At 36.6% G+C, this 27,727-nt stretch overlaps 1 protein-coding gene across 27 annotated transcripts in view; it reads right to left on the reverse strand.

Annotated features, from left to right (window-relative positions):
* Positions 1 to 27,727, reverse strand: part of PARD3 (par-3 family cell polarity regulator) — a 708,800-nt gene that overhangs the window by 276,325 nt on the left and 404,748 nt on the right. For all 27 annotated transcript variants that reach the window (XM_001145290.7, XM_001144818.7, XM_001144902.7 and 24 more), the window contains 3 exons: positions 17,677 to 17,768; positions 15,222 to 15,305; positions 331 to 456 (listed from right to left, as the gene is read on the reverse strand). In XM_001145290.7, the coding sequence (XP_001145290.6) occupies positions 331 to 456; positions 15,222 to 15,305; positions 17,677 to 17,768 (302 nt within the window). The remainder of the gene's footprint in view (positions 1 to 330; positions 457 to 15,221; positions 15,306 to 17,676; positions 17,769 to 27,727) is intronic.

Here is a 27,727-nt window from a genome sequence, read left to right on the forward strand (position 1 = left end):
CTGTGTGCAGCAAAGGTGGACGGGCGAGTTAAAGTATGATAAAAATGGGCACACTGTCAATTTTCCAAAAGGAGAGGAACCAGCAAAATTGTAAAGTTGAAATGGGGGCCATAATACTTAAGAAGAGCTATATCCATCAGAGGACATTTTGAAATACAGTCTAATGGTATTAATTACTGAGTATGTTTAAATTTTTAAAAGCTAATGGCAGAAAATATTCCTCTCCAGTATACAGACTGAGATCACAGACATGTTTGAAGCATTTCAACTGACTGCACTCTGTCATGCCTAATGCAAGTAAGAACAGAAGTGCAGCGAGCACACACTTACTGTTCAAATCTTCTATTTCGAAGGTCGCCATCATTAATCCTGACAATGCAATCATTCTCATGAAAAAGATTTTCATGTTCAGCTTTACCACCTTTCTCCAATCGTTTTACTAATAACCCCAGGGTTCTGGAACATTAAGAATGCAAATGATTACACACGTAATATCTCCACCATGCACACTGCCTTACCACTTTAATGCTGTTATTATATTTACAAAGATGTCCTTACAAAGGAGCATGTTAAAATCACTATTCATACAGTTTTAAATGACAGACAAAAACCACAACAGTTAAAATGACATGTAAAAATGCATCCCTTCCATAAATGTAAAAAATCATTTTCTGGCTGGTCAGTATTATGTTTCGAGAACAAGCTATAACACTCTCTCTGTTTACAAATGCCCCAAACAGAGCCCGCCTAATGGTTGAGTGGGTATTGCAGTGTGGAGGATGGATAAGCATGTATTTTTGAATGGCTTGGGCAATTTTTTGTTTTAAGCCAGCTGGCATGCTAGCTTAAAAGACGACTGCAACTCCCATCTTTCTGTGAAAGTAAAGGTAATGAGGAAAAGCTAACCTCATTGCACTGCAGGTTTGAGAATGATAATAGGAAAGATTTCAGGAATAAAGGAGTTTCCGTGCTTTGCATTTGAATTTGATAGTGCTTAGTATTGTGAATTTCAAAACCTGTTAGGTCTCCCAAAAGTAAGTCATTTATTGTCAATATTCCCATTTGGAAAAACAAATGACCCAACAGAAAAACGTCAGTGAGAGGTTCAAATAATGCCAATCACCATTCATCTCTTCCACATATGTACTCACTCAGGTTGAAAGAAAAGTGTGAATGACCTTTGAGAGACCCCCTACTTGCTCTAGAACACTAACTTCATAACTGACAGGACATTCTATACAGACTGGGACAAATAAGAAATACTTCTTTAAATCACAGTATAAGCAACAGGGGTCTTAACCTAGCTCTGATTGCTGTTATTTTTATTTTTTTAGTCTTATTTTATTCTTTTTTGAGATGGAGTTTCGTTCTTGTCGTCCAGGCTGTAGTGCAATAGCATGATCTTGGTTCATTGCAACCTCCACCTCCTGGGTTCAAGCGATTCTCCTGCCTCAGCCTCCTGAGTAGCTGGGATCACAGGCATGCGCCACCATGTCCAGCTAATTTTTTTGTATTTTTAGTAGAGCTGGGGTTTCACCATGTTGGCTAGGCTGGTCTCAAACTCCTGACCTCAGGTAATCCACCCGCCTCAGCCTCCCAAAGTGCTGGGATTACAGGCATGAGCCACTGTGCCCGGCCTGACTGCTGTTAATTACTTGATGGCTGGCATAAATTTTGTATCATGATATTAAAATTTTTATATGAACTTAGTCTTTTACTTCCAAAATTTGTATTTTCTTTCATAATCCTAATAAAGAGACAAAAATGCCTACATAGGCACTAAAATTGAGAATCCAGTATAAATTAAAATTGAAGACACCCTAATTTTCAAATAATGTCTAAATGATTTCCAAGAGAATTACAACTTGCAGTCATCTGTGTATGTTTTCCAGTAGAAATATACCAAAATAGATAGCTGCTGCTTCTATACTTTTCCAGTAATTGTTGTATCTGTTCCATGGGCATTTATCATATTCTTCTGTTATATACATACCTTATCTCTATTAGTGGACTATAAGCTCCTAGCAGACAGAGAACATAAGATTCAGCAGTTCAAGCACTGAACTAGTAGTAAGGTCTTGATAAATGACAACTGAATGAAGGCATGACTGAGGTTAGCTGAGGCAAACAAGTCTATTTCTATAAGCTTTTTGCAAAATAGAATACAAGTGAATAGAATTTAGATTCAGATCCTTTCTTCATGAAAGTATCATTTCTACTAAAGATATGATGAAACTGAAATAAATTAAACTCAGACAAAAGTCCTATTTCACTTGTAATTTTGCAGTTTAACATTTTTATGATATTAGTAAGGTCAATGATTAATTTCATTCTAATTTTTATTAATAAATATAATGAGGTGGCATTATACTAGAGTCAAGCCTATCAGCTTGCAAGAATTGTAATTTTAGCGTTGAGAATCAGCACCTACTAGTGTATGAGTCTACAAATATTAGTGACTAGTAAAAACAATATTATGTAGATAATATTTAGTTACTTATTATCATTTATTGCAGCTATATAAAGACATAAAATTATCTCAACTCAAAGGTAAGAATAAAGTACACTGATTTATCTTCAGGAGCAACTTAACTCTCAGTTCATATTTGGGAGAAAGAGATTCCATAATATGCCAAACCAAAAATTAAGTTATTGTTTAAATGTGATCATGTCCATAATTTATCTCCCTAGGATTCCCTATTGTTTGTTTCTATCTGCAACTGAACAAAGTGTTCTATCACAGGAATCAAAGGAATTATTGGCTGGGCACAGTGGTTCACGCCTGTAATCCCAGCACTTTGGAAGGCCGAGGCAGGCAGATCACCTGAGGTCAGGAGTTCAATACCAGACTGACCAATATGGAGAAACCCCCTCTCTACTAAAAGTATAAAATTAGCTTGGCATGGTGGCGGGCACCTGTAATCCCAGCTACTTGGGAGGCTGAGGCAGGAGAATCGCTTGAACCCAGGAGGCAGAGGTTGCGGTGAACCGAGATCGCGCCACTGCACTCCAGCCTGGGCAACGCAAAGCTCCGTCCAAAAAAACAAAAAAAAAGAATTATTAAGATATATCTATGACTCCGATGAATGAGGAAGATTAATACAAGAAATTAAATTAAATCACAGTTACTGGTACCACTAGAACATGCAGAAGATATCTGACCACTTCACTTTCAAAGAACATCTTGAAGGAAACGATGTCTCAGTCACTCACAGGTAATCATAACAGAACCACATGTGAGGTGCCACAGCTGTAGTTAAAAGCCACCACTATAAACCAGACACACTTTGGAATGTGTATGCTTTCAGTCCTTGCAATAAAAATATGCCCTACCAACACTCACTCCAGTTAATGAGTTTTTAATTGGTGAAATCATAAGCGATTTCCCAATATGACTACAATATTACTGCAATATAAGTGACTAACAATTAGTATGTTTTTATGTATTATATTTTGTGTAATCTAAAATAGTCCATAGAAAATTTTTACAAAAAAAATATATATAAACGGTCTTCAATGGAAATTACTTAGCAGTTAATTAGCACCGATCATTTATTTAAATTTATGAAACTATCTTGGATACATCCTTTCAGTATTTATGACAACTTAAAACAGTGTAACTTATAAATCCTTTCACTTTAATTTTTTTTGAGACAGAATCTTGCTCTGTCACCCAGGCTGGAGGTATACTGGGCTCAATCACAGCTCCCTGCAAGCTCAAACCCCTGGGCTCAAGCAATCCTCTTGCCTCAGCCTCCTGAGTAGCTGGGATTAGAGGTGTGTGCCACGACCCCTGGCTAGTTTGTTTGCTTGTTTTGTAGACTTGGGTTCTCACTATGTTGCCCAAACTGGTCTTGAACTCCTGGACTTGGCCTCCCAAAAGTATTGGGATTACAGGCTTGAGCCACTGTGCCAGCTGAAATCTGCTCTTTAATTCTAGAAGTAACATCAATAATTTTTTTTAGATAAGTAGATGAACAGATTTATATTCATCTCATAATTTTTCAGTTTTAAACCTACGTGTTTTTTTCTGGTAATCATTCTAGACTAATAATCCAAAGTAGAAAAGCATGTAATGTTCCATTTCTTGAATGGTTGTCTTTCTAAATAAGTCCTCATCAATGGCCAAATGCATTAGTAATCCTAACATACAGTAGAAATTCTACAATCATAAATACACCACACACGTATAGAAACTATAATGGAAATTTATTAACTGAGGCCTTAGCAACCAACATTGTTATAAGTCATGAAAATCTCAGATTCCTTTTACTCAGTACAAGAGACCTGATGGGGGGCTGGGAGATAGAGGGTGGAAGAAGACTGCAGAAGAGAAAGAACATCACCCTGACTGACACAGCAAGAGATGAGGGAATCAAGGGAACAGACTGAATTAAGGTGAAGTTAGTAGCCTGCTGATTTCTAAGTACTTAACCACACTATTAGAATCATTCTCTCAAAAAGAATGGATTAATTTAAAAGGAAAGTGGTACAATCTGCAAAATTATCTCATTTACTCCACTAGGTGAAAATGATTGCAAAGGAATGGGAATGAACTATCAAAAGAAAAAAAAGTCACAAGAAAATCGAACTGATAACAGCTAGACTGAGAATGAAAAGAACCTCCAAAGGAAATCAAAAGTAGTAAGAAGAGACACTTTCCTGAAAAATGTGTGCTCGCGAGCAGATACATTTCCATAGCCCTCATTTGCAACTTAAAGCTGTATCAAACAATATAATTAAAAACAAATTTTAGGGATATATTTTGCAAACTCAACTAGAAATCAGAATTTGTTCTAAAGTAATAAAGAACCAACTGCCTATGGTATGGCTGCTGCAACAGTTTTATTAGAGAAAGTAATCAAAGCAAATGAAGTTCTAAACATTTTGGCACGTCAGTGTGCTGGCAGAGAGAACAGTGTTCCTTCTTGGCAGCTAATACCAGAATTCCTTATTGGGTCAACCATGTTCCATCCTAAGAAGAAACCACTTTGCAAAAAATAAAAGAGGTAGGTGTCAGGAAAGGAGGCATTGGAGTAAGCTCTGTTTGGGGAATGGTTCCAAGAGCAGAACAACCCCAGATTTGTTATGCTAGGACAAAAGACATAAGAGAAAAGAGTTGGGCATTTATTAGTGGGGTGGCGCAGATTTAAGAAGAAATGATTATAGGGTTTAGGGTTATGTGAAACAGAACCTCCTCTACCTTCCTTATGAATCTAAGATAAACCCTACTTGGCTTTATGCTTTTCAAGCAAATGGATTTTTCCTGATGGAGCTGAAACATCCCCAAATCTATTCCTCTTCTAGTCTCCTATATTTTCTTCAAAATTTGAAAAGAAGAAAGCACTAGATCCGCTGCATACAAATATCACTTCTGAATAATTTTCCTAATACAAAAGTATGTTACACGCATATTTCTTTCAAGACTTCGTTTTTGAACAATGTTTCTTAAAAAAAAAAAAAAAAAAGACAAGCAAGGGTACAGTAGCACAAAGCGAGCCATTGAAATGCTGCATCTTTGTACATGATTTTGGATGCATAATTAGAATTTAACTACTTAGATTATATTAAGGATTGCACCACTACATTTTTACAAGGTTCATTAGCCTAATTATACACTTAATTAAAACAAACGTAGTCACACATGTTAACATTTTCAATTCTAAGTATAAATTACAACCAATGATAAAACTGAAAATAAATAACAAATGTTTTATTGACATCCAAATTGGCTGAGTAAGTCTGAGTTTTGCGTTGATAATGTAAACTACCACAACTGCCACCCAGCTGTATGGAAATGATTATAATTCATCTTAATAAAGGTTGACACAGTATAAACATCACAACGGTAGGGAAGGCAGAATATGAGTGGGCAGAATAGGGTCTCATCAACAAGAACCGCTCAGCTCCCTGAGTACAGCCCATGGGGGGCCAGCAACTACCTACATGAGCCCAGAAAGTACTGCCACTGAAAGCATGGACACCAAAAGGAGAAAGTTTAAAGGAATGCCAAGTTAAAACTTTAAATCTTAATTTTTTTTTTAGAAAAACTTCAATGAATGAGATAAATCAGGCCAAAAAGGTAAATAAAAATGGAGAATTCCTTTAGATTACAGCAGAAATCACAGATGTCATATTGCTATATATAAAGAGACATGATTCATGTAAGTGTAAACTGCAACTTGTCTCTCTAAAACCAATGCGTATGTATGTTATAGTTCTTTATTATAACAAATGAGTCTGCGGCTGAGAATGCACAATTGAAAACTTTCAGACAAAAGACTATTGATTCAGCAAATAAAGTTAAATTGCGTTTTTTTCAAAAGTTATTAAATTAAAATTGAGTACTCAAAAGTTCAAGAGCATATTTATTCTCAGCTAGTTTGTGAAGCTCAAATTGACTGTAATTCTTCATTAGCATATGTACCCAATTAACTAAACAAATGTGTATTGGGATTCTCAATTTTACGATATAATAGTAAATTTTCTCCCAGATTCATGACATAAGAGGAAAATGATCACTTTCTCTGATTGCGTAGACTAATCGCTACCTACCTAGAATACCAAGCACCAGAATACCAAGCACCACTGGAGGGAATTTCAAGGCACATAACAAAAGATAAATTGAGTATAAAATCTCTTCTCATGATTTGATCATTCTTATTAGCTGCCACTGCCAAGGACCTTGCTAAATGATTTACATATATTTTCTTATTTAAACCATACAAAAGTCATGATTCCTATCCTTCATATGTAAGGAGTAGGGCTAAGTGAGGCTAACTTGCCCAAGGCCACACTACGTAAAAAATACTGAGCAAGGTATCCTTCCCCAGTCCTGACAATCCCCGTGCCAATAAAACAAGGACAACATAAGGTCAAGTCAGTCACTGACTGACACAGAGAGGTAATACAAAATTCCCAACTCCAAATCTGGGGAAAATAAATTGCATTTTCAATACATAATAGAGCAAAAAATGATAAAGAATATCTTAGATGAACAAAAGGGTATAGCAAACAATATAGTTTTTTTTGTGTGTGTACACATTTAGTTTTATTGTAACAAAGCAACTTGTACACTTTTAACGTTTAAAACTGAGCATCATCTTTCCTTTCCAGCAAAACAAAAAGAAAATTTAAAAATATACAGGAACAAAATTACAATAGGGAATGTCAATTCCAAATAAGATCCTACAGGTTCTGCTGACTCCCCATTGAGTGGCAGGGCTCAAGTCATCATTAGGACAGAATTTATTTTAAAAGTGTCATCTTAAACTGCAAGGATGTCTGTCAAATATCACAATTAAACATGCCAAAGGAGAAGCCATGTTGTCAAAATGCCCACTTAACCCACCCAAACATCTCAAACCCACCCTTTGCTGACCTTCTATAACCTCATTTTTTTTTTAGTTTTTTTTTTTCTTCTTTTAAACAAGAGAAAGTAGACAGATACATGTTGGTAAATGCTAACTGTCCATATTCACATAGAGACACAGTGTACTCTCTGAGCCCAATATACAGAGAAAGGAGGAAAAAAGCTAGAATTCTATGCACTACTGCACCGGGGCCTAGCGCCCTCCAGCTTCCAGCAGAGCGAAGGGAGAAGGTTTTTCTTTTTTCCCACAGAGCTCGGTGGTGTTGATTCCATACAGTTTTTGTTCAGACAGGAAGGGATAAAAATGACAAACAATATAATTATAATCATGTAAATCTTAGTTGAGGGGAGAGTGAAGCTCAGATTCTGCTGAATTAAATGGATGAATATGGTATGTCTCAAGACCATCCAAAGATGTTTGACTACTAGTCTTGTAGACAGAGAAACATCAGTTTATATTTGAGGGGCAAATTATTCAAGACATGAATGCAGGATGTAAAAAACAAACTTTTATATTTCAGTGATTTTCTGAATATAGATTAATTACAAAATACAATCTGCATATAGATTATTTTAACCACCTTCTAATTAATCTATATTCAGGTTTAAATAGAATGCAAATAATAATACTTATGAAATACATATTTTCCAACAGGGTCACTTTTATTTCAACTCAAAAACGCAAAACATTAAAAATATTCTCCTAGTGGCCAGAAGTGATGGCTCACACCTGTAATCCCAGCACTTCGGGAGGCCGAAGTGGGTGGATCACTTGAGCTCAGGAGTTCCAGATCAGCCTAGGCAACATGGGGAGACCCCACCTTTACCAAAAATACAAAAAATTAGCCAGGCATAGTGGTGTGTGCCTGTGGTCGCAGCTACTAGGGAGGCTGAGGTGGGAGGATCACTTGAGCCTGGAGATCCTGCCACCGTACTCCAGCCTGGGTGACAGAGTGAGACCCTGTCTCAAAAAATATAAAGAAAGAAAGAAAGTAAAAAAAAGAATAAATCAATTTTAAAAATAAAAAATATTCTCTTAGAGATGTGATTTCATTTTTCAGCTTCATGATGGAATTTATGGACAATAATGTAACTAAGCAAATAAATAAAGAGGGGAAAAGTCATAAAAATAAACTTTAACACAGAAATTGAAGAAGCTTTTTCCAAAGGATGTTGACACTTCACCTGATATTCTGAATATTGTATTGAAGATAAACAGATGAAAAAAATTATTTGGGATAAAAATCAAAGTTAATCAGACAAATCAAATGATGGCAAATCTGTAAAAAGTAAGTTGAGAATAAATTAATAAATAAGATATGTGCCAACATGAGTCAGTAGCAGAAAGCCAGACCCACACCCAGAGTCCCTTCATTTCCCTCACCACCATCTTCACAGGGCCTGATTTTCTAACTGTGAAACTTTAGATTTTTCCTTAAGTCTTATGATTGACAAGTAGATGTTAAGAAGGATTGTTCTGTGAGTACATACTACTAATGAGAGTACGGTAAATGGGCTTATATGGTTTTTTTCAACTTCCCTTCTTCCTGAGAATCAAGGACATGCACTGCTGGGAATTAATATGTAGTTACAACAAAAGAGGCTTTCTTATCAAACAGTAAGTGGAAATCAAAATCCTGTACACTCTTGTCCCCCAAAGATATGAATAGAAAACAGAGGTGAAGAAGTTTTAGACATGAAAAATACTAGAATGTAAAACCATCATGGCAGCCATTTTTATTTGTTTGGTTCCCTAGGGCAAGGGCTGACAACTGCAGCCTATGAGTCAATTCAGCCAGCAATCTGTTTTTGTAAATGAAGCTTTGTTTATATCTTGTCAATGGTTGCTTTCATGCTACAACGGCAGATTTTCTGGGCCATGATGCCTAAAATACTGATTATCTGACCCTTTACAGAAAGTTGTGAATCTTTGATCTGAGATATCAAAGGCACCAAAAATGCTAACTAGTAGATACTAGATCTTAAAAAAAAAAAAAAAGTGTATATAAACACCAACATACAATTACTATTTTCACAAGGAAAAGTAATGTGAAACAAATTTAAGTGCCACAGACTTAAGAATAAAGGTAGATGTAAATAAGTGAGAAATGTCCATTATAGAAAAGATCCGGGCCAGGCAAGGTGGCTCATGCCCGTAATCCATGCACTTTGGGAGGACAAAGCTGGCAGATCACTTGAGCCCAAGAGTTTGAGACGAGACTGGGCAACATTGGGAAACCCCATGTCCACAAAAAATATTAAAAATTAGCCGGGCATGGAGGCACTTGCCTGTAGTCCCAGCTGCTTGGGAGGCTGAGGTGGAAAAATCACCTAAGCCCGGCAGGTTGAAGCTGCAGTGAGCCACTACTCTCTAGCCCGGGCAACAGAGTGAGAAGCTGTCTCAAAAGGAAAAAAAAAAGATCCAGAGAAGAAAACTTTAGGCCGGGTACAGCCGCTCACACCTGTAATCCCAGCACTATGGGAGGCCAGGGTAGCAGGATCACTTGAGGCCAAGAGTTTGAGACCAGCCTAGGCAACAAAGCGAGACCCAGTTTCTACTTAATTAATCAATTTAAAATGTTTTAGCCATAATTGTTTTCCATAGGGGAAAAGATTTAGAGTATCTACTTTAAGTTAGACTATAAAGCCCAAGTAAGAATAGTAGTAATTTTTTTTTTTTTTGAGACAGTCTTGCTCTGTCACCTGGGCTAGAGTGCAGTGGCGCGATCTCAGCTCACTGCAACCTCCACCTCCTGGGTTCAAGCAATTCTCCTGCCTCAGCCTTCTGAGTGGCTGGGATTACAGGCGCACACCACCACGCCCAGCTAATTTTTTATTTTTAGTAAAGACGGGGCTTCACCATGTTGGCCAGGATGGACTCGATCTTTTGACTTCATGATCTGCCCGCCTCAGCCTCCCAAAGTGCTAGGATTAAGGTGTGAGCCACCGCGCCTGGCCTATGCCTCAGCCTCCAGAGTAGGTGGGACAACAGGTACCCATCACCACACCTGGCTAATGTTTGTATTTTTAGTATACATAGGGTTTCACCATGTTGGCCAGGCTGGTCTCGCACTCCTGACCTCAGGTGATCTGCCCACCTTGGCCTCCCAAAGGTCTGGGATTACAGGCATGAGCCACCATGACCGGCCTTATTTTGTTTTTGTTTGTTTAAGACAGGCTCTCACTCTGCCATGCCAAGCTGGAGTACAGTGGCATGATCATGGCTCACTGCAGCCCCAAACTCCCAGATTCAAGTGATCCTCCTACCTCAGCCTCCCAAGTGGCTGGGACCATAGGTGTGTGCCAGCACACTCGGCTAACTTTTGTGTTTTTTGCAGAGACAAGGTTTTGCCATGTTGCCAAGACTGGACTTGAACTCCTGGCTTCAAGTGATCCTTCCACTTCAGCCTCCAAAAGTACTGGGATTACATGAATGAGCCATCATGTCCAGCCTCAAACACAAAATCTTATCATTTCATAGGTCCAGTCCCTATTTTAGCACACAATTTTATATGTTGCTTTTTATATACTTAACATTATATCATAATCATATATCTATTTCATGAGAAAGTATCAGAAATACTTCTTAACCACCACCCAGGCCAGGATGTATCATTACCGTTTCTTTGTTAATATAGTAACACCATACCTAATATGGATAGTCTTGGGTTCATTTGCTCCTGTGCTGATTACGCTTCACTAAGCAGTACCTATGGTCCTGTAGACCAATACCTACAACCAGGTTCTAGAAATATTAAAAAAGAAAAAAAAAAAAAAAAAGCAAGGTTCTTCTGCCAAAGGTAATCACAATTATTTGGCATAACCTTCCTGAAAATAGTGGCATTTGTGGTTTAAATAAAGAGATTATGTTTCCTATTCGTTTTTGAGACAGAGTCTCACTCTGTCACCTAGGCTGGAGTGCAGTGGTGTGATCTCGGCTCACTGCAAACTCTATCTCCTGGGTTCAAGCAATTCTCGTGCCTCAGCCTCCCATGTAGCTGGGATTACAGGCACCTGCCATCAATGCCCAGCTAATTTTTGTATTTTTCATAGAGACGGGGTTTCATCATGTTGGCCAGGCTGGTCTTGAACTCTTGACCTGAAGTGCTCCACCTGCTAGACCTCCCAAAGTGCTAGGATTACAGGCGTGAGCCACTGCGCCCAGCCGATGGTTCTCATTTAAATCAGGAGGAAATGAAATGATATGGATGAAATAAAAATTGATTCCAAGGTAATGAAACATTTTAGGTAAATGTTTTTCTACTAAGAAAATAATTTAAAAAAAGAAATCACCGAAGTAATGAAACCGTGAATGAATAGTTATAGATGAGGATCAGTTAACTTTATTTTTGAATAACATATACAAGGAAATAACTCAAGAAAAACATCATCATGGGGAAGATAATATTGTCTCTCTACCTATTCGTCTCTATTTCTAAATATCAGCAGGTAGTCAACTAAGACAGGGGTTGGAGGATGAGCTAATTGTCATTAATGCCCCTGATTGAAAAACATTCAACCTAGTCTAGAAAATAGCTTTGAAAGTAAGCAGTGCAAGATTCTTATTTTAAAAAACTTAAGCCAGCCATGGTGGCTCACGCCTGTAATCCCAGCACTTTGGGAGGCTGAGGCGGGCGGATCACTTGAGATCAAGTGTTCCAGATCAACCTGGCCAACGTGGTGAAACCCTGTCTCTGCTAAAAATTCAAAAACTAGCCAGGCATGGTAGCACATGCCTGTAGTCCCAGCTTCTAGGAAGGCTGATGCAGGAGAATTGCTTGAACCCGGGAAGCGGAGGTTGCAGTGAGCCAGGATCTCCAGCCTGTGTGACAGAGTGAGACTCCATCTCAAAAAAAAACCAAAAAACAAACACAAAAAAACCAACAACAACAAAAAAAACTTCATCACACATCAGGTCACAATAAGATCTAAATGGCTGTAAAAATCTCTCTAACATTAACTTCACAAGCTTACATTACTATTTTCCTTAATGAAATTTGATATTTGAGGTAGTCTGGGTTGTGTTCCTTCTCTTCAAAATATACAATTGGTATTCTGCATTATTCGTTAGACGCTCTGACTTTGAAAATCTAAATGAGAAAGCAATACTGACATGTATTTGTAACTTTTATAAAAGTAAGTATTCAGTAACTGTTATTCAATTAGTTATCCTCCAAAATTGAGAAGGCCCAAGAATGACTGGAATTTTATATAAGGGAAGTTATCTTGGAAATTTCTACTTACATATCATGAATATATATTATTGTATTCCTACTAGATATATGTGCAATTTCTTAACTTCACTTAATTTCTTCCTTCCTGCTACACTACATTGCTTAATTTACTCTTGCACAAGCCACCATGAAGTTGACACAGCTACCTTTACAAGCTATCATCACATTTAAAATCATCTTCCGCAACAAGCCATTTTCAGTTGCCTAATTCAGACCATTCTTCCCCTATCAGCTCACAGAGCACCTATTATATAACTATATCAACATTTATCACATAATTGTAATTGTGTGATTTCTTGGCTATCACTCCATCTAGACTGCAAATCTCTGGAGGAAGAACATATTCCGTTCATCTTTGTTTCCTAGCACCTAACACAGGGATTGTCACAACAGAAATGCTTGGAAAGGTTTCTTATGAAGTAACAGGAATCCATTTCTGAGCATTTCTGAGAATGAGGAAGGTGGGGATCTCTGAGTTCTTGGAGATTTGTATCTGTCAATCTGAACAGACCGCCTACTTTTTCTCTCCCATTGTTAACCCATCTGTGAGGAACCATGACTATCAATTCCACAAAGAAGCTTAACCATGTAACACAGGTATTGGAGAATCACAAACTATTTCTGTTCTGCTTCCATATGAAAATTGGTGATGCCTAAGAAGAGGTTATAAAGAATCTGTTTTTCTTAAATCTCTTTGTCTCTTTGAAAATCTCTGTGCACGACTTTCTTCATTAAGTGCCAAACTAATAGGGCTTAAAAATGACTCAGCTATAAAAGAACTTCTAGTTCTGCAAAGACATACTTGTTTTCTTGAATCTGTTTGGTGTATCAAAACTAAATGCCATGGTAACCAGAAACTGTGGTGGATTTTGTGAAATGCCTTCCTTTGACTTAATCTAGATAGTAAGTTTATTTTTCCATCTTACTCTCCATTTGCTTTAGGCTTTTCATCTGTTCACTTTACCCTAATATCCTTTCACAGTGAGGTAGAAAATACGCAATAAACGACAGAAAATATAGTAACATGTAATTGAAATGCTGGCTCAAAGCTGGTACAGACACAATTAAATCTCATTTGTGATGAATTATGCTTCACAAGCATTTTAAGGCATATGCATATTGGGAAGCTATAATCCATGCATTTTACCTTATCTTTTTTTTCCTACTCCAGAAAGAAATGAAAACAAAATTTAACTTTTGAGGTAATTTAGAACTCAATTTCTTACACGAAATAAAGGCAAGGCCATGTTGAAAATAATATTGTTTAACTATAAGTTATTTGAAGAAATTTTAATGCTTCTCTAAAGTTAAAAAAAAAAGAATTTTAAAGAGAATTAAAAAGTAAAAGCAGCCACAACTGTATGAATATAACACCACTTGAAAATTCAAGGTGAATGTTATACCTTGTTATGTAACACTACCATTCAAGCCTCATTCATACTCCAGCAGAGTTCTAAGTCAAGTTTCAGCTTTAGAACATTGCATGAACCATGAGAGATGAAATCTGAACTCACCACAGTTACTTACAAGTAACAAGAAAGTACTACCATTGTTCAAATACTCATTTAAAAAAATAAAATGCATAGTTTAATCCCACACATCTATCTTCTACAACACCCTAGATGCCTGTAATTACTTGACAACAGTTTAAACTATGTTCTACGGTCTCAGTCACTGCTATAAGTCTACCCTCCAACTTCCCCACTTTTTCTCACCATGTAAAGAAAGTTAAAATAAAAAGAAAAAAAATAAGGTGATAGCAATAAAAGAAATAAGTTAAAAATTAAAAAGCCAAAATAGTTCATTAGAGAGCAAGTAAGAGAAGATGCAATTAAATTAAACAAGTTAAACATGCACAAGTTCAGACTCATGGGAAAGGATGCGGTGCACCTCACTTGTCTGTGACAGAGGTCTGCCAAGCCTTTGTTGGAAAATCAATTCATACTATTTGAATACATTAAAACCAAAAATATCACAACAGTCCTTTCACACATAAAAAGGAACAGAATCAAGGAAACTGACATAACATTTGAAGTTTTTAAGGATGCATGTTCTGTAAAGTAATGAAGTTGAGATTAACAAACAGTACATGATTTTTAGACTCAAGGTTCAGAAATCTATGGCTTGCCTAATTTTTTAAAATTTCATATTAAAGGTTTTTAATAATAAAAAACTCCTAAAATTGAAGAACTAAATACACACAAATTTAAAGCTTAAATCAAATTTAAGTCATCTAGATAATTTTTATTGCATTAAGCTTTCCCAAAAAAACTGCTTTTAAGCTCTCCTTAACGTTGCAAATTCATCTGGAGTTCTGACTTGAAAGTCCATCATCAATTTACAGCAAAGTAAAATGTTTGCTTGAGTGTGATGAACAATAAATTTATTAGGATAATTCAAATGCAGTTTCTTCACGTTCCAGCAAAACCTCTCTTCATCAGGCTAAGTGCTTTCTGTGATTATGACATATATATAGGAATGAAGGAGCAGTTGCCTCCAAATGAGAATGTTTCCTATTAAGCATATGCTAAGTCAACACCACTCTCTATCTGAGCATAAATGAAGATAAAACACTCTACATTATGATTCAATTAAAAACCTCCAAGATACGTTACCTGCCGCCTCGAGCACTGAAAGGCACTACATGGATTCCCAGAGGCCCTCCATCGTTGGGGACTTCTACGAGCTTTACCATATCACTGTGAGACAATGATGAATGAGGGAGCATGAACGTGTACTGTAAACAAACCGAAACCAAAACAAAACAAAACAAAAAACTGCAACAACACAGACACACAATAAACAACAAAAGAGAACAGAACAAAAATCCCACCAAGTGCATAGGCATATATATACATATTCTGGAATATAAGCATGGTGATGAAGGCAACATTAAAAACTACATACCTGAACACTAGTCTGATGGCATGGAGGGAGAGCAATCATCAGAGATAACTACATTAAAATGACACAGAACATTTCTCTTGGACCGACCCTATTCTTCTGTGTAATACAAGTTTATGTCTTTCAAGTCAAATCTTTAGACTTACACCGAAACTCTTCCATCCCAACACTCACGTCAAGGACTCTAAAGATTAACTGAATAAAGATGTTGCAGCTACAGAACACTTTCTAATTTACAAAGTGCTCTTTTATATGTCACATCATTAATCCTTCCAATAATCCAATGAGACCAAAGTTTTCACTCCTGTAAGTGACAGTCCAAGGGAGATCACCATTGTCCTTACTGCTCACTACTTCATGACAATTCAAAGTCACTATTTCCTAAACCGCTATAAGAGTGCTACAAGTGCAGCTTACAAAACTCCTTTCTCAAAGCCAACAGGCATCTACTACAAATCAAATAATTTTCATAAAATTGCTCGAAATTAATTTTCTTTTTAGAAAGGGAGTCTTGCTGTGTTGCTCAGGCTGGCCTAGAACTCTTGTGCTCAAGCAATCTTCTCGCCTCAGTATTCTGAGTAGCTGGGACTACAGCTATGAAACTATTTATATTATATGACATAACATGAATTTACTTCTATTACAAAAGTATTCTGCATAAGGAACATAACCTTACATAATGTATGGATTTGTCAAGTCTATGAATCTTTACTATTAATAAAATAAAGCCTGAGTTTAATGAAAATTCATATAGACAATGTAATTTTCTAAACTATTTAAATGAGATTTTGCTTTCTTTGTAGATTTTTTCATATATACATATTACATCAGAAGTCTAAGCAGTATTTACCTAACAACCAATATTTGGAAACACTACTTCAATTAAACATCTATTTTAAGCCAGCTGGAAAACAATCAATTATTACCAATGAATTTCACAAAGATCACAATATAATTTTATGTGATGGAAAATGCCAATTTTTCAATTATGTTTCTAATATAAGAACCTGAAGTTATCCTATGTACTATGAATGTCCTGCATAAAGACAGGAATATCAAGCAAATCAAAATTGAAAATACGTGCACAGATTTAATCACATGCACTAATTAAGACAACATAAAAATTCTGCCATACTGCCAAATGGTTAAATGGATTTTTTATTACTTTTTTTTTTTTTACCAGATTTCATAAAATTCTATTTTGGATACTGATTATCCCATTTGAACACCTATCTAATCATTGGTTTGTAAGCTAAGAATAGCATAACTTCAATAAACTGATTTTATCCCACAGTCTAAATAGAACTATGGCATGGCAAGTACTTTACTAAATGTTAATACTCAGCGTGCTGGCTGCCATACATTCAAACAGCATCTGACTCTAGTGCCTGCTTAAACTCACTTCTCTTGGAAGACCAAGAGAAGACAGAATTAAGTACATAAATGTCAATGTCTATATCCCCAACTTTTGCCCAAAGTCAAAGAAAAAAATCCAAAATGACTGCCCTCCCTGCTCTAAGCTACCAAGGAAAGAAGTCCTGAGAATGCCTACCATTTACACATGTCAATATTTAAAATAATCAGAACACTGTGGAACAAATAGGAAATTTTTCTTTGTCCTTTTACACTTAAAATCATTTTCAAGGTCCCTAACCTAGGACCTCTCTTTTTCATTAAATATCTTGAGAGATTCTATTTCTTCAAACAACAATAAATACATATATATATACGCACTATAATAATTAATGCTAACATGATCTAACTAGTTTTTCAAGTATGTCCGCAAATTTTTTTAATTTAGCAAAGTGAAGAACAAACACATGATCAAAATATTGACACACAAAGCAATCTGAAAAGAGTTACGGTGTTTACAGTGTTGTTAACATGACAAAAATCTTCAATCAAATACTATTTTATATTATAATTCAATAGTATTTGCCAGGGCATGAAACTCAGGACAGGTACACATGAACTTCCATGCTATACTGCTTACATTACATAATTAACTCAAGAGATGAAAGATGTTCTTTAGAAAAACAAATCAATGCACGGCATGTTTTTAACTAAGCACAAACATTCCTCATGCCATATGCTTTCAGAATACTTGCTGCAATTAATGATGCTACATGTATACTGCAAATTTAGTTGAAACCATCAGTAACTTACTCCAGAGAAAAGTTGGGTATATGCTCCAAACCCGTGTCAGCATGTCCAACAGGTTCAACACGACTGTTATCCTCTTCTGTCCCATCCTCATCCTAGAGGCAGCCAACACAAAGAAAAGTACACTCTGTGTTAGGTTTCTTGCTACAATGTGAAAGGAAACTGGATAAAATGGGAGTCTAATAGGCATTATGATCTTGGTAACTGTTTCCTCTAAGAAGGATGACCTTTAATGATAGGATCAGTGTGTGTTGTAAAAAGCTAAAATTGAAAACAAGAGGCTCATGAGATAGTGTATCCCAGAAGGTGAATAAGATATACTACTGCGATAAGGAAAGAAAACAAAAAAACAAAGAAAAAACTTATCTTTATGCGAATTTTCTTATCTGGTCATTTTTCATTTCTTTTCATGTATATTTTAGGAAGTAATTACATATTACTCCATTGTTACAATGTATTGATAAACAAATATACATGACATTGGAAATGCATGTCTGAAAACAGCTTCCTACTCAAAACAGTTGAAACGATTATAAACCATAACCATTACCAAAAGCTTCAAAGTCATATTTCTCAGTTCTTGATTCCTGCTAACACAGCTTGTCAAAAGGAACAGGCAGTGGTATAGTTCCAGATTTTACAGCCTTCATCCCGTAAAATTTCACATAAAGTTACCCTAAGCCAATCGACTGATTATTTAGAGGTATCTGTAAAGGTATGAAGGTCTTAGCCATAATGGACCACTTTTGTTTACTTCTGTGCATGAAGGACCAAACAAAAGGACAAGCTAAAGTAACAAAGTACTCAGCCCCCATCCTCCTATGCTTCCTTTGACAAAGGCAATATTTTGTACAAATTGCTCCAATGTGTTGCAGAAATTCAATAAGTTTGCTGGTGTTTACACATGTCAGTTTACTGAAGTTATACTATTCTTAGCTTACAAACCAATGATTAGATAGGTGTTCAAATGGGATAATCAGTACTCAAAAAGGTGCATGTGGAATAAACGTGGTAGTTCACAAAAATAAATGAAAAGCCACCCAAGAATCTACCTTCATTTATAATCTCAGCCACTGTCTTTTCATTAAAGAGTTCACTATTATTAATAGTTAAAAGTTGGCTTTTCAAAATCATTTGAATAACGATAAAGATACCTGACTGAGATCAACGGACTTATTAGCCAGATTAGAACAGTTAAGAGATCCTCAGATTCTCCAAACACAATGATGGAGGCATAGTCTTTGGCACCTAGTAGAAGCTCTGTAAATGTTTTGCTAATTAAAGTAAAATCATGCCTAGGAATCTCTGTGGTAATATGTCCCCCAAATGCAACTAAGTAAAATGTATTTAATCTATTTCTTAGAGGTTTATATGTATAATTTATGTATACATATAATTTGTTAGGTTGATCTTTTCTATTACATAAATTTGACAATGGTGATTTTATTGTGAACTTTTTTCAACATAATTCATAGGTGCACACATTGGGAATTTACTAAGCCATCTATATTAGGACAGGAAGTCCAACATTGGAGAAAAATTTTATATTTTCAATCATGTTATTCGAGGGACTCACAGTAGAAACGTGTATGCCATCAATAGGAACAAAAGATAAGCAAGAGTTATAGGTTCAAGATACAATGTCAAACAATATATTAAATCACTGAAGAGATAGTAAGAGAAGGCAAAGCAGGCAGTAAGGCCCAACTGACATTTCCTTTGCGAATCTATGAGAAGTAGAAACTAAGGGCACCAAACTTTTCTGTGAGTTGTAGCTGTGCTCTGTGCTTTGTGGATGGTGGAGCTCTGCATGAAGCCAGGCTATTTGATTGATGATGCTGTGTCTTGAGAGGCTCTAATATGTACTTCTTGGTCATCTATCTCCTTTAAGCACCAGCACATAATACATTTCAAAGGTTAACCAACATCTTGAACCTGCCTGAGAACTGCACTTGGAATGTAAACATGAACTCCCAAAATTATGCTTTTCCAATGGGAGTGGGTGCAGGAAGGAGAGCAAATGTGATTTGTTTATAAACCAGATGTAGGACACAAAAACAATCTTACACATTACAGATCTTTTTTTCAGGATTCATTAATAATTTAAGGACTACTGAAATGCCACCAAGATGTATCACCACTTGAAACACCTATGTTGCACTATGAAACAGCCACATAAATGAAATGCCCCAAACTACAATGATAAAACAGTCACTGATAATTCACACATTGTTCCCACAGTGGCCATTATCAGGCACCTAAGAGCATGGAGAATATTATTTCATGAAGCTACATACGGTGTCCAGTTTGGATGGCAACATTCACTGCCCTGAGGCTGAGCTGCAGTTGCTGTGGAACCTCAACTTAGATTTTCCCGATATTTGGATGTGTAAATTATCAGCTCCTGTATGGTTTTATTCTGTTGTCTGGTACTTTTTTTTCAAGCTGTGACTGAATGTAGTTACTTTTAGCAAGAACTATACACTGAATTCCATTATAACTATAGTAAACAAAGCTGTTATTATGTATGTCAAATCAATATTTAAGAACTATACAGTACTGGCCGGGTGAGGTGGCTTACGCCTGTAATCCCAGCATTTTCAGAGGCTGAGGTGGGAGGACCACTTGAACCCAGGATTTCAAGACCAGTGTGGGCAACATGGTGAGAACCCGCCTCTATTTTTTTCTTAAAGTAAGAAAAAAATAGAACTATATAGTATCAATTTAAACTAAACCGTGCCAAAGAACTTTCAGATATGAGACAATACAGCCATTTGTTTTTTTTTTTTTCTTTTTCCTTTCCCTACTCTCCATTTCATAGCAGAGTACAGACATTAAGAGCTTGGGTTGAAGAGTTAAACAGACCTGGGAGTGAATAGCAATTCTATCATTTGCCAATTTTATAACCTTATGCAAGTTATGTACCTTTCCATGTTTCTATCCCTTCTTCTATAAAATGTGAACAATAAAAACATCTTCCTTGGCTGGGCTTAGTGGCTCACACCTGTAACCCCAGCACTTTAGAAGGCTGAGGCAGAGAATGGCTTAACACCAGGAGTTCAAGACCAGCCTGGGCAACGTAGCAAGACTCAGTCTCTACAAAAAACCAGGTGAGATAGTGCGCGCCTGTAGTCCCAACTACTGGGAAGGCTGAAGCAAGAAGCTTGAGCCCAGGAGTTCAAGGCTGCAGTAAGCTATGACCATGCCACTGCACTCCAGCCTGGGTGACAGAGTGAGACCCCATCACACACACACACACACACACACACACACACACACACACACACACACACACTTTAAAAACTCTTCCTCTTAGGACTACTGAAAGAATCAGTACGAAAATCCTCCATATCACAAGCATTACATGGTGCCTGACACATAGTACTTACCCAACAAATGGTAATTTTATAAACATTATTGAAGACAGAAATAGATAACACATAATATAGAAAACATACCTTGAGAAATCTTTTAGGGCAATTATGTACAAATATACGACATTTTAAGAGTATATACATGTATTCATCTATTCATACACTGTGCCTTGCAAAACAATTTAATATGAAACATATTACCCACTCGATCAAATAAAAAACATTATTTATAATTTAGAAACTTGCTGACACCTGATATTTACTGTGCTTTGCTATATACAAAATATTTTCAATGTAGAATGTCTTTAGGATGAGTAAAGAAACCAAGAAAAAGATAAATAAATGCTATATACAATCAAGTACATGGCAAGAAGAAGAAAACTTTATGGGGTGGTGGTTGAAGACATTTTCAGAGAGAAAGTAGATGTAAAAACTGTAGGAGGGGTCTAGGATTTTTACCCTACCTGAAAGCTACAGCTTCATCAATGCTGGCAGAAGGCAGAAGATTTCTGGGTCACAGACAAAGAACTATTCACAACTCATAGCCACACCGTTAGCCAGAGTATCTTCCTTTTATGTAGTGGTTCCTCAGCTAAGATTCTCACAAGGTGATGTGAAGAGGATCCAGGGACACTGGCACACACAGAAGAACCCTAGGCTTAGGGAACCCGAATCTTTTATACAGACAGGGAGTATCCTTGCTTGCTGCTGTCAAAGGAGATCCTATACCTATCCTGCTCTACAAACATCCTTGAAAAGATTGTCCACAATGAAGACATCTGTTCTGTGTGTGTGTGTGTGTATATATATATATATATATATATAACCTCCTCCTCTTAGATGAGTCATCTGTACAAAATGCCAAGAGAACCATGAGGAGTTATCTCCAAACTGCAGAGTTTAATCACAGGATTGACAAATGATGTGGATGACTGCTAGCAGACTAAAACTAGGAATATTATTAACAAATGATATATGATAACAATGCCTTCTGAATAGCGATATTAAATTCTACTAAAAGTCATATCTTCTACACTGAAAAAACAATTCAGTGTAAAACTACATGCTCAAAAAGATCAAGCATGAAAGATAAAAGAAATTTTGAGACTTGCAAAGAGATCTTTATTTCCTTCACATGAACACATTCTTATATAAAGCTCTTTTTGGAAGTGCTTCAGCAAAATCCAGAAAACACAGTAAGAAATCAGTCAGAACCCAAGGGAAGTCCTAGAACATGGGAGAAAGGGCAGTTTAAGGAAGCAGAAACCAGTTCAGATAAGAGCAGGAGGATGGAGAGGTCTAGTAAGTACATCTCCATGAGAAAAAAAGAAACTAATAATTGGTCTGATATCGTTCTAAAAGTTCTTTCATTCCCCTTTAGTTTTTCTCTTTTTTTGACACGGGGTCTTGCTATGTTGCCCAGTTCTGACCTCAGACTCCTAGGCTCAAACAATCCTCCAGCCTAGGCCTCCCAAATAGCTGCAACTACAAGTCTGCACCTCCTCCCTGGGCTCAGGTCTGATACTTTTGAATATTTGAAAAATAAAAGGCATCTTGACAGACCTGACACAGAATGCAAGGGGAAAATAAAAAACATATACAGAGAAAACAAAGCAACATGAAAAAAAAATTGCTCCAGGAGAAAAAAAATCTGTAGATGAGGAAATATATTCAGAGTATCCATTTGGTTATGCAGTGAGCAATTGTCACATTGCCATGTGCTGTGACACTGGCTATTGACTGAAATTAGACTTTGGATGTAACAGCATTGAAAGGATGGGAACAAGAAACTAGAAGCAGTATAAAAGGAACAACTCTCTTCTTCCATATGGCAAGTCAACAGATGTCAGTAACTGGTAATCAGGAAAGAGCAACATAAATATATTATTTAGAAACATGGAAGTAAATATCAGAGCAGACATTTAGGGAGAAAGACGGGAACAGTGGCACAGAGAGGCTGTTCGTTTTTATGATAAGTCTTTTAGCATTATGTCTTTATTTTTATTCTGAAATGCCTGCCAAGGGGGTGGAGGGGCTTCTCGGGTCTAACTAACATGCAGACTGTCAAGGCCCCCACAGACTGCCTGGCATTGGAATGACAGTGCAGGGTGTAAGGCAGGAGACCCCACTTGCCAGCAAGGCTGTATCATGCCTTGTTTTCCAGAGGAGTGTGCACCCAGCAGTCCTCACAGCTGTGCAGGAGCCATTCTCTTGGGGTCTCTAGCAGACAGCGCAGGCGTGGTGACTCACATCAGGAGGTTGCAAGAGCTACCACGGCTGAAAAGCCTCATGCCCCAGAGAAGCCAGTGTCTCTTGGAACAATGTCATAGTCATAAGCTGCTCCTCAGATATTTATAGTTTTTCAAGTCTCGATACGATTTACCAATCAGTGGTTACTTTTGCCATAAAAAGGCAGTTGACATACTACCTTTATTAGGATTCCAGAAAAGGGGGGCCAAAAAATAACTAAAGTTTAACTTCTCATGCAGAAATTGGAAAAGAGCCAGGCATGGTGGCGTGCGCCTGTAGTCTCAGCTACTTGGGAGACTGAGACAGGAGGATCACTTGAGCCCAGGGAGTTCAAGGCTGCAGTGAGTTATGTTCATACCACTGCATTCCAGCCTGGGCAACAGAGTGAGTCCTTACGTCTAAAAAAAAAGAAAAAAAAATCCAAAAACTTAAGTGATCCTACCACAAAAAAAGTACAGGACTTGTAACTAGAACACTTGAGACTAGAATCCTGCCTCCATCTCACACCACAGAAAACAGGAACACAAATGTTTACAAAACAAGAAATATAAACCATACTGTCTAATTCAGAGGAACACTATAAAACTTAATCTGGAAACCAGTCATCTGTATATCTACATTCAAATTCTGAGGTCCAAGAAGTAAATATTTTGGATATTTATCACTTGAAAGAAAAGCCTATATTTATAATTTTTAAAATGTTTTATAAAAACTTAAAGTTATACTTCTCTACTTAAATTTCCAAAATATCTATCTTTGATTTTTGTGTTTAGAAAGCACACACACAAAAAAAGAAAATTCTCATGGTACAATTTACAATATTTTCTGTCAAGTGTTTTTAAAAAAAGTTATTCATAACAGTAAATAAAATATTTTAATGAGTTCAAATATATTGCTAAAAAAACACTCAACTAAATGTTCTTTTTCATACTTTTTAGAATCCCTCCAAGATTTTCCTAACTTAATGAGAGACATGTTAACTATTAGTGAGCTATGGTATCCTAGAGAAAATATTTATTAGGATGTTGACAGAGTGAATTAAAGCACTTTTTCTTTGGATTACATTTGATGAAAAATAATTCCAAAGGGAATCTGTTTCCAAGTCTCCTAGGTATCACAAATAGGATTCCAGAAGGCATTCGTGTTAATGTCCCAACTACTTGATTAACTGGCCGAAACACCAGGAAAAAGTAATTTCCCATCATATATGGAAAACAATTGAAAACATCTGTAGGAGAGAGGGCTTCACAATACAAAATGATAAATCTATAGCAACCTTCCAAAGAAATAAAATCAGGAAATGTGTAATACAATTTTAATTCATGATCTTTATATTCTGCCAGAATAAAAACATTCATGAAAAAAAAGCAAATACTTTTTAGAAAAGACAATATTAGATAAGATATAATAATATAATAATATATAGCAAAAATAAGATATTTTAAAATTAAAAATATTCCCTTGTAGAGGGAAATTAACAGCTGTTACAGTTTTAGACAAAGTCCAGTTCCTTATAATATAAACTATGCTCTACTGAACAAAGCTCAACATCAAATTATTTAGGATTCTATGAAGAATTATTCAGCGCCTGTGATGTAATTACTGTATATGAGCGCCATCCCCTCAACCAGATTCCTACTATTCTTATCTCAAGCTAATACTGATCAAATGTAGTATTTAACACAGTCCATGAAATTTCCATTTCCCAGAGAAATGAAATGCCTCCCGTCTTGATACATATACAACATGACTCCATACAACCAAAGGCAAAAGAACAGATGGTGCTGATTTATGAAAGCTACCTAACCACAGAGAACAACAAAAAGTATGTATCTTTGCACCAGTTCCATGCATAATGGAATCTTAAAATTCAGTTCCAATATGTAAGTCTTCTCATTGATTATTAGGATTCCAGAGCATGGAGGAATCTTCTTGGAAGATATTTAGTCCAGCATCCAAAAGTACACTGCAATGTGTCTTCACATTCTTCTTCCATTTTGCCTGTCATCAATGATTCGCATAGGAAGATTTACATATTGATGCTTACTAAAAATCACTGAATCTAATAACTAGTCCCAGCACTTTACCTGCCGTCATCTGCCGCATTCCTATACATATTTATCCCAGATGACCACTCAAGCAGATACCACCATGCCAGGAACACTGGCACCGCTTGTTTTGCACAAAGGGCATCTGCACTGCTCAGGGTTCTCCCACCACACACTAGTGACCAAGTGGCCACCCTCTAGTTGACACGATTTTATTCAGACTAATCAATCTCTTTTCAGAAGTGGCTTGCTTACCAGAGTAACACTTATTTTTCTTTTGAAAATAAAACTCATTAGCTATGTATTTGTTGCATTGTCCTTAATTCCCAGTATGTGATACAAATGTGAAACAAAAATTAAGATATTAAACAAATACAATAATTTAAAGTATTAAACATGTTATATTTGATATGGCAGCTGAGCACAGTAATAAAAAAAATGGATTTTGCATGCAGAATCATTTTGACAAGTTACTTAACTTCTCTGTGCCTCAGTTTACTCATTTATAAACTGTGGGAAATAATAGTATCTATCTCAGAGTTTCCATAAAAATCAAATGAGCTAATTGAAGTACTCAGAAAACTGTCTTGTAACTATTAAGGGCTAACTAGGTGCTCAACACCACCCTCCAGATAAATTAAAAAAAGAAAGTGGGAATTTGGTAACATATTTGTTTTAAAAAATAAGTGTCCTTCATCTTCTATGGCACAAAAGTTCAGTTAGAGTGATTAAAGAACACCAGGCTCTCCAGGACACTGTTGTACTGATGTGAGATGATTTCTGTCTTTTCCTCTTACCTTTGGTGTTTACTTCTAGTTTTTTTTTTATATCATATAGGTTTTTCTTTTCTTACATAGTAATAATAAAATATAAATATTTAATGTATCATTTTATTGCAATCATTAAAGAAACAATTTTTAATGATTCAATATTCTATCGGGTAAACATATCATCATTTCACAATTCACTCATCAAAGAACATTTCAACTCCAGTAACTGACAGATTTCTAAATAAAAACATTTCAATATTTAGGACTCACTTCTTTGGAGGAAGTCTATAACATAATGTTTCAAATGGCATGATCATTTTAAGGTAGCCAGTATCAAACTACTTTCTAAAATGACCGAGCCAATTGATATCATTACCAGCCTCTTATTAAACTGTTCATTTCACAACTTTTATTTTCTGTGTTGGGAGACAATTCTCCATTTGTCTCTTGCAAATCTGCATGTCTTACAAACAGAGGCACTGATTGCTTCTGTTCTGGACTTGCTTTTCAAAGATACCTGTACAGAGATAAGCTGTGGGAGACAGAGACAGTGTCTCCCTCCAGGGCCAAGGGGAGTGAGTCTTGCTTACTGCCATTATAAAAGATTCATCAGCTCAGAGTCCTGTCCTGTAACATTACCCATAGAGCATGCAGGCATCCATCTGGGCCCAAGGGCATCACTTCCATACGTCTAGGGAGTAAGGAGAACTGAACCAAATATGCTGATGCTTATGTTGCATGTTGTGCTAAGAGTAATACAATTTCTCATCTCTGACCTAGGAGCCTCAGGTCTTCTGTCAGCAACCATGAAACTGAGGCAGGCTAACTTGTTAGCTTGCAAGTAGGATAAAATCTTAGATCCTTCTCAGTTCTTAGACAGCTGCTCTAACAGACAGAGATGGGGGAGGAGAGAGATAGGGAGATAGACAAAAAGACACACATACCCCTTATTCCCCTTAATCTATCAGCAAAAAGTCTTGCTGCTATTCTAGCTGGAATTTAAAATTGCAAGTGAGATTAAAGATATCATAGTGAACGTTAAGTATATATGTCAACTTGACGGGGTCCCATAAAATCCAGACATTTGGCCCAACATTATTCTGGGTGTGTCTGCCAGGGTGTTTTTGAAAGAGATTAACATTTAAATCAGTAAACTGAGAAAAGCCCAGTGTCCTCCCTAATGTGGGTGAGCATCATCCAATCATTTGGAGACCTGAATAGAACAAAAAGGCTGAGGAAGAGGAGTCCTGCCTGACTGCTGAGCTGAGATACTGGTCTTTTCTTGCCTTTGGACTGAAGTATCAGATCTTCTGGGGGACTAGAGCTGCAGGCATTTGGGCTGATCCTTACACCATTGGTTCTCCTGGGGGTCCTGCTTGGTGACTGCAGATCTTGGGACTTTTCAGACTTCATAATCACACGAGCCAATTCCTTATAGTAAATGTTATATGTGTGTATATATCTAAAGACATACATATCTAGATAGATAGATAGATAGAATCTCCATTCTACCAGTTCTGTTTCTCTGAAACACCCTAATACAATCATATTTCTGGGATGATTACATATACTCTTTGCAAGTTTATCTATCAGGAGTTTTTTTTTTCTATGT

Source organism: Pan troglodytes, chromosome 8 (assembly GCF_028858775.2).
Source record: "Pan troglodytes isolate AG18354 chromosome 8, NHGRI_mPanTro3-v2.0_pri, whole genome shotgun sequence".
NCBI classification, from domain to species: domain Eukaryota; kingdom Metazoa; phylum Chordata; class Mammalia; order Primates; family Hominidae; genus Pan; species Pan troglodytes.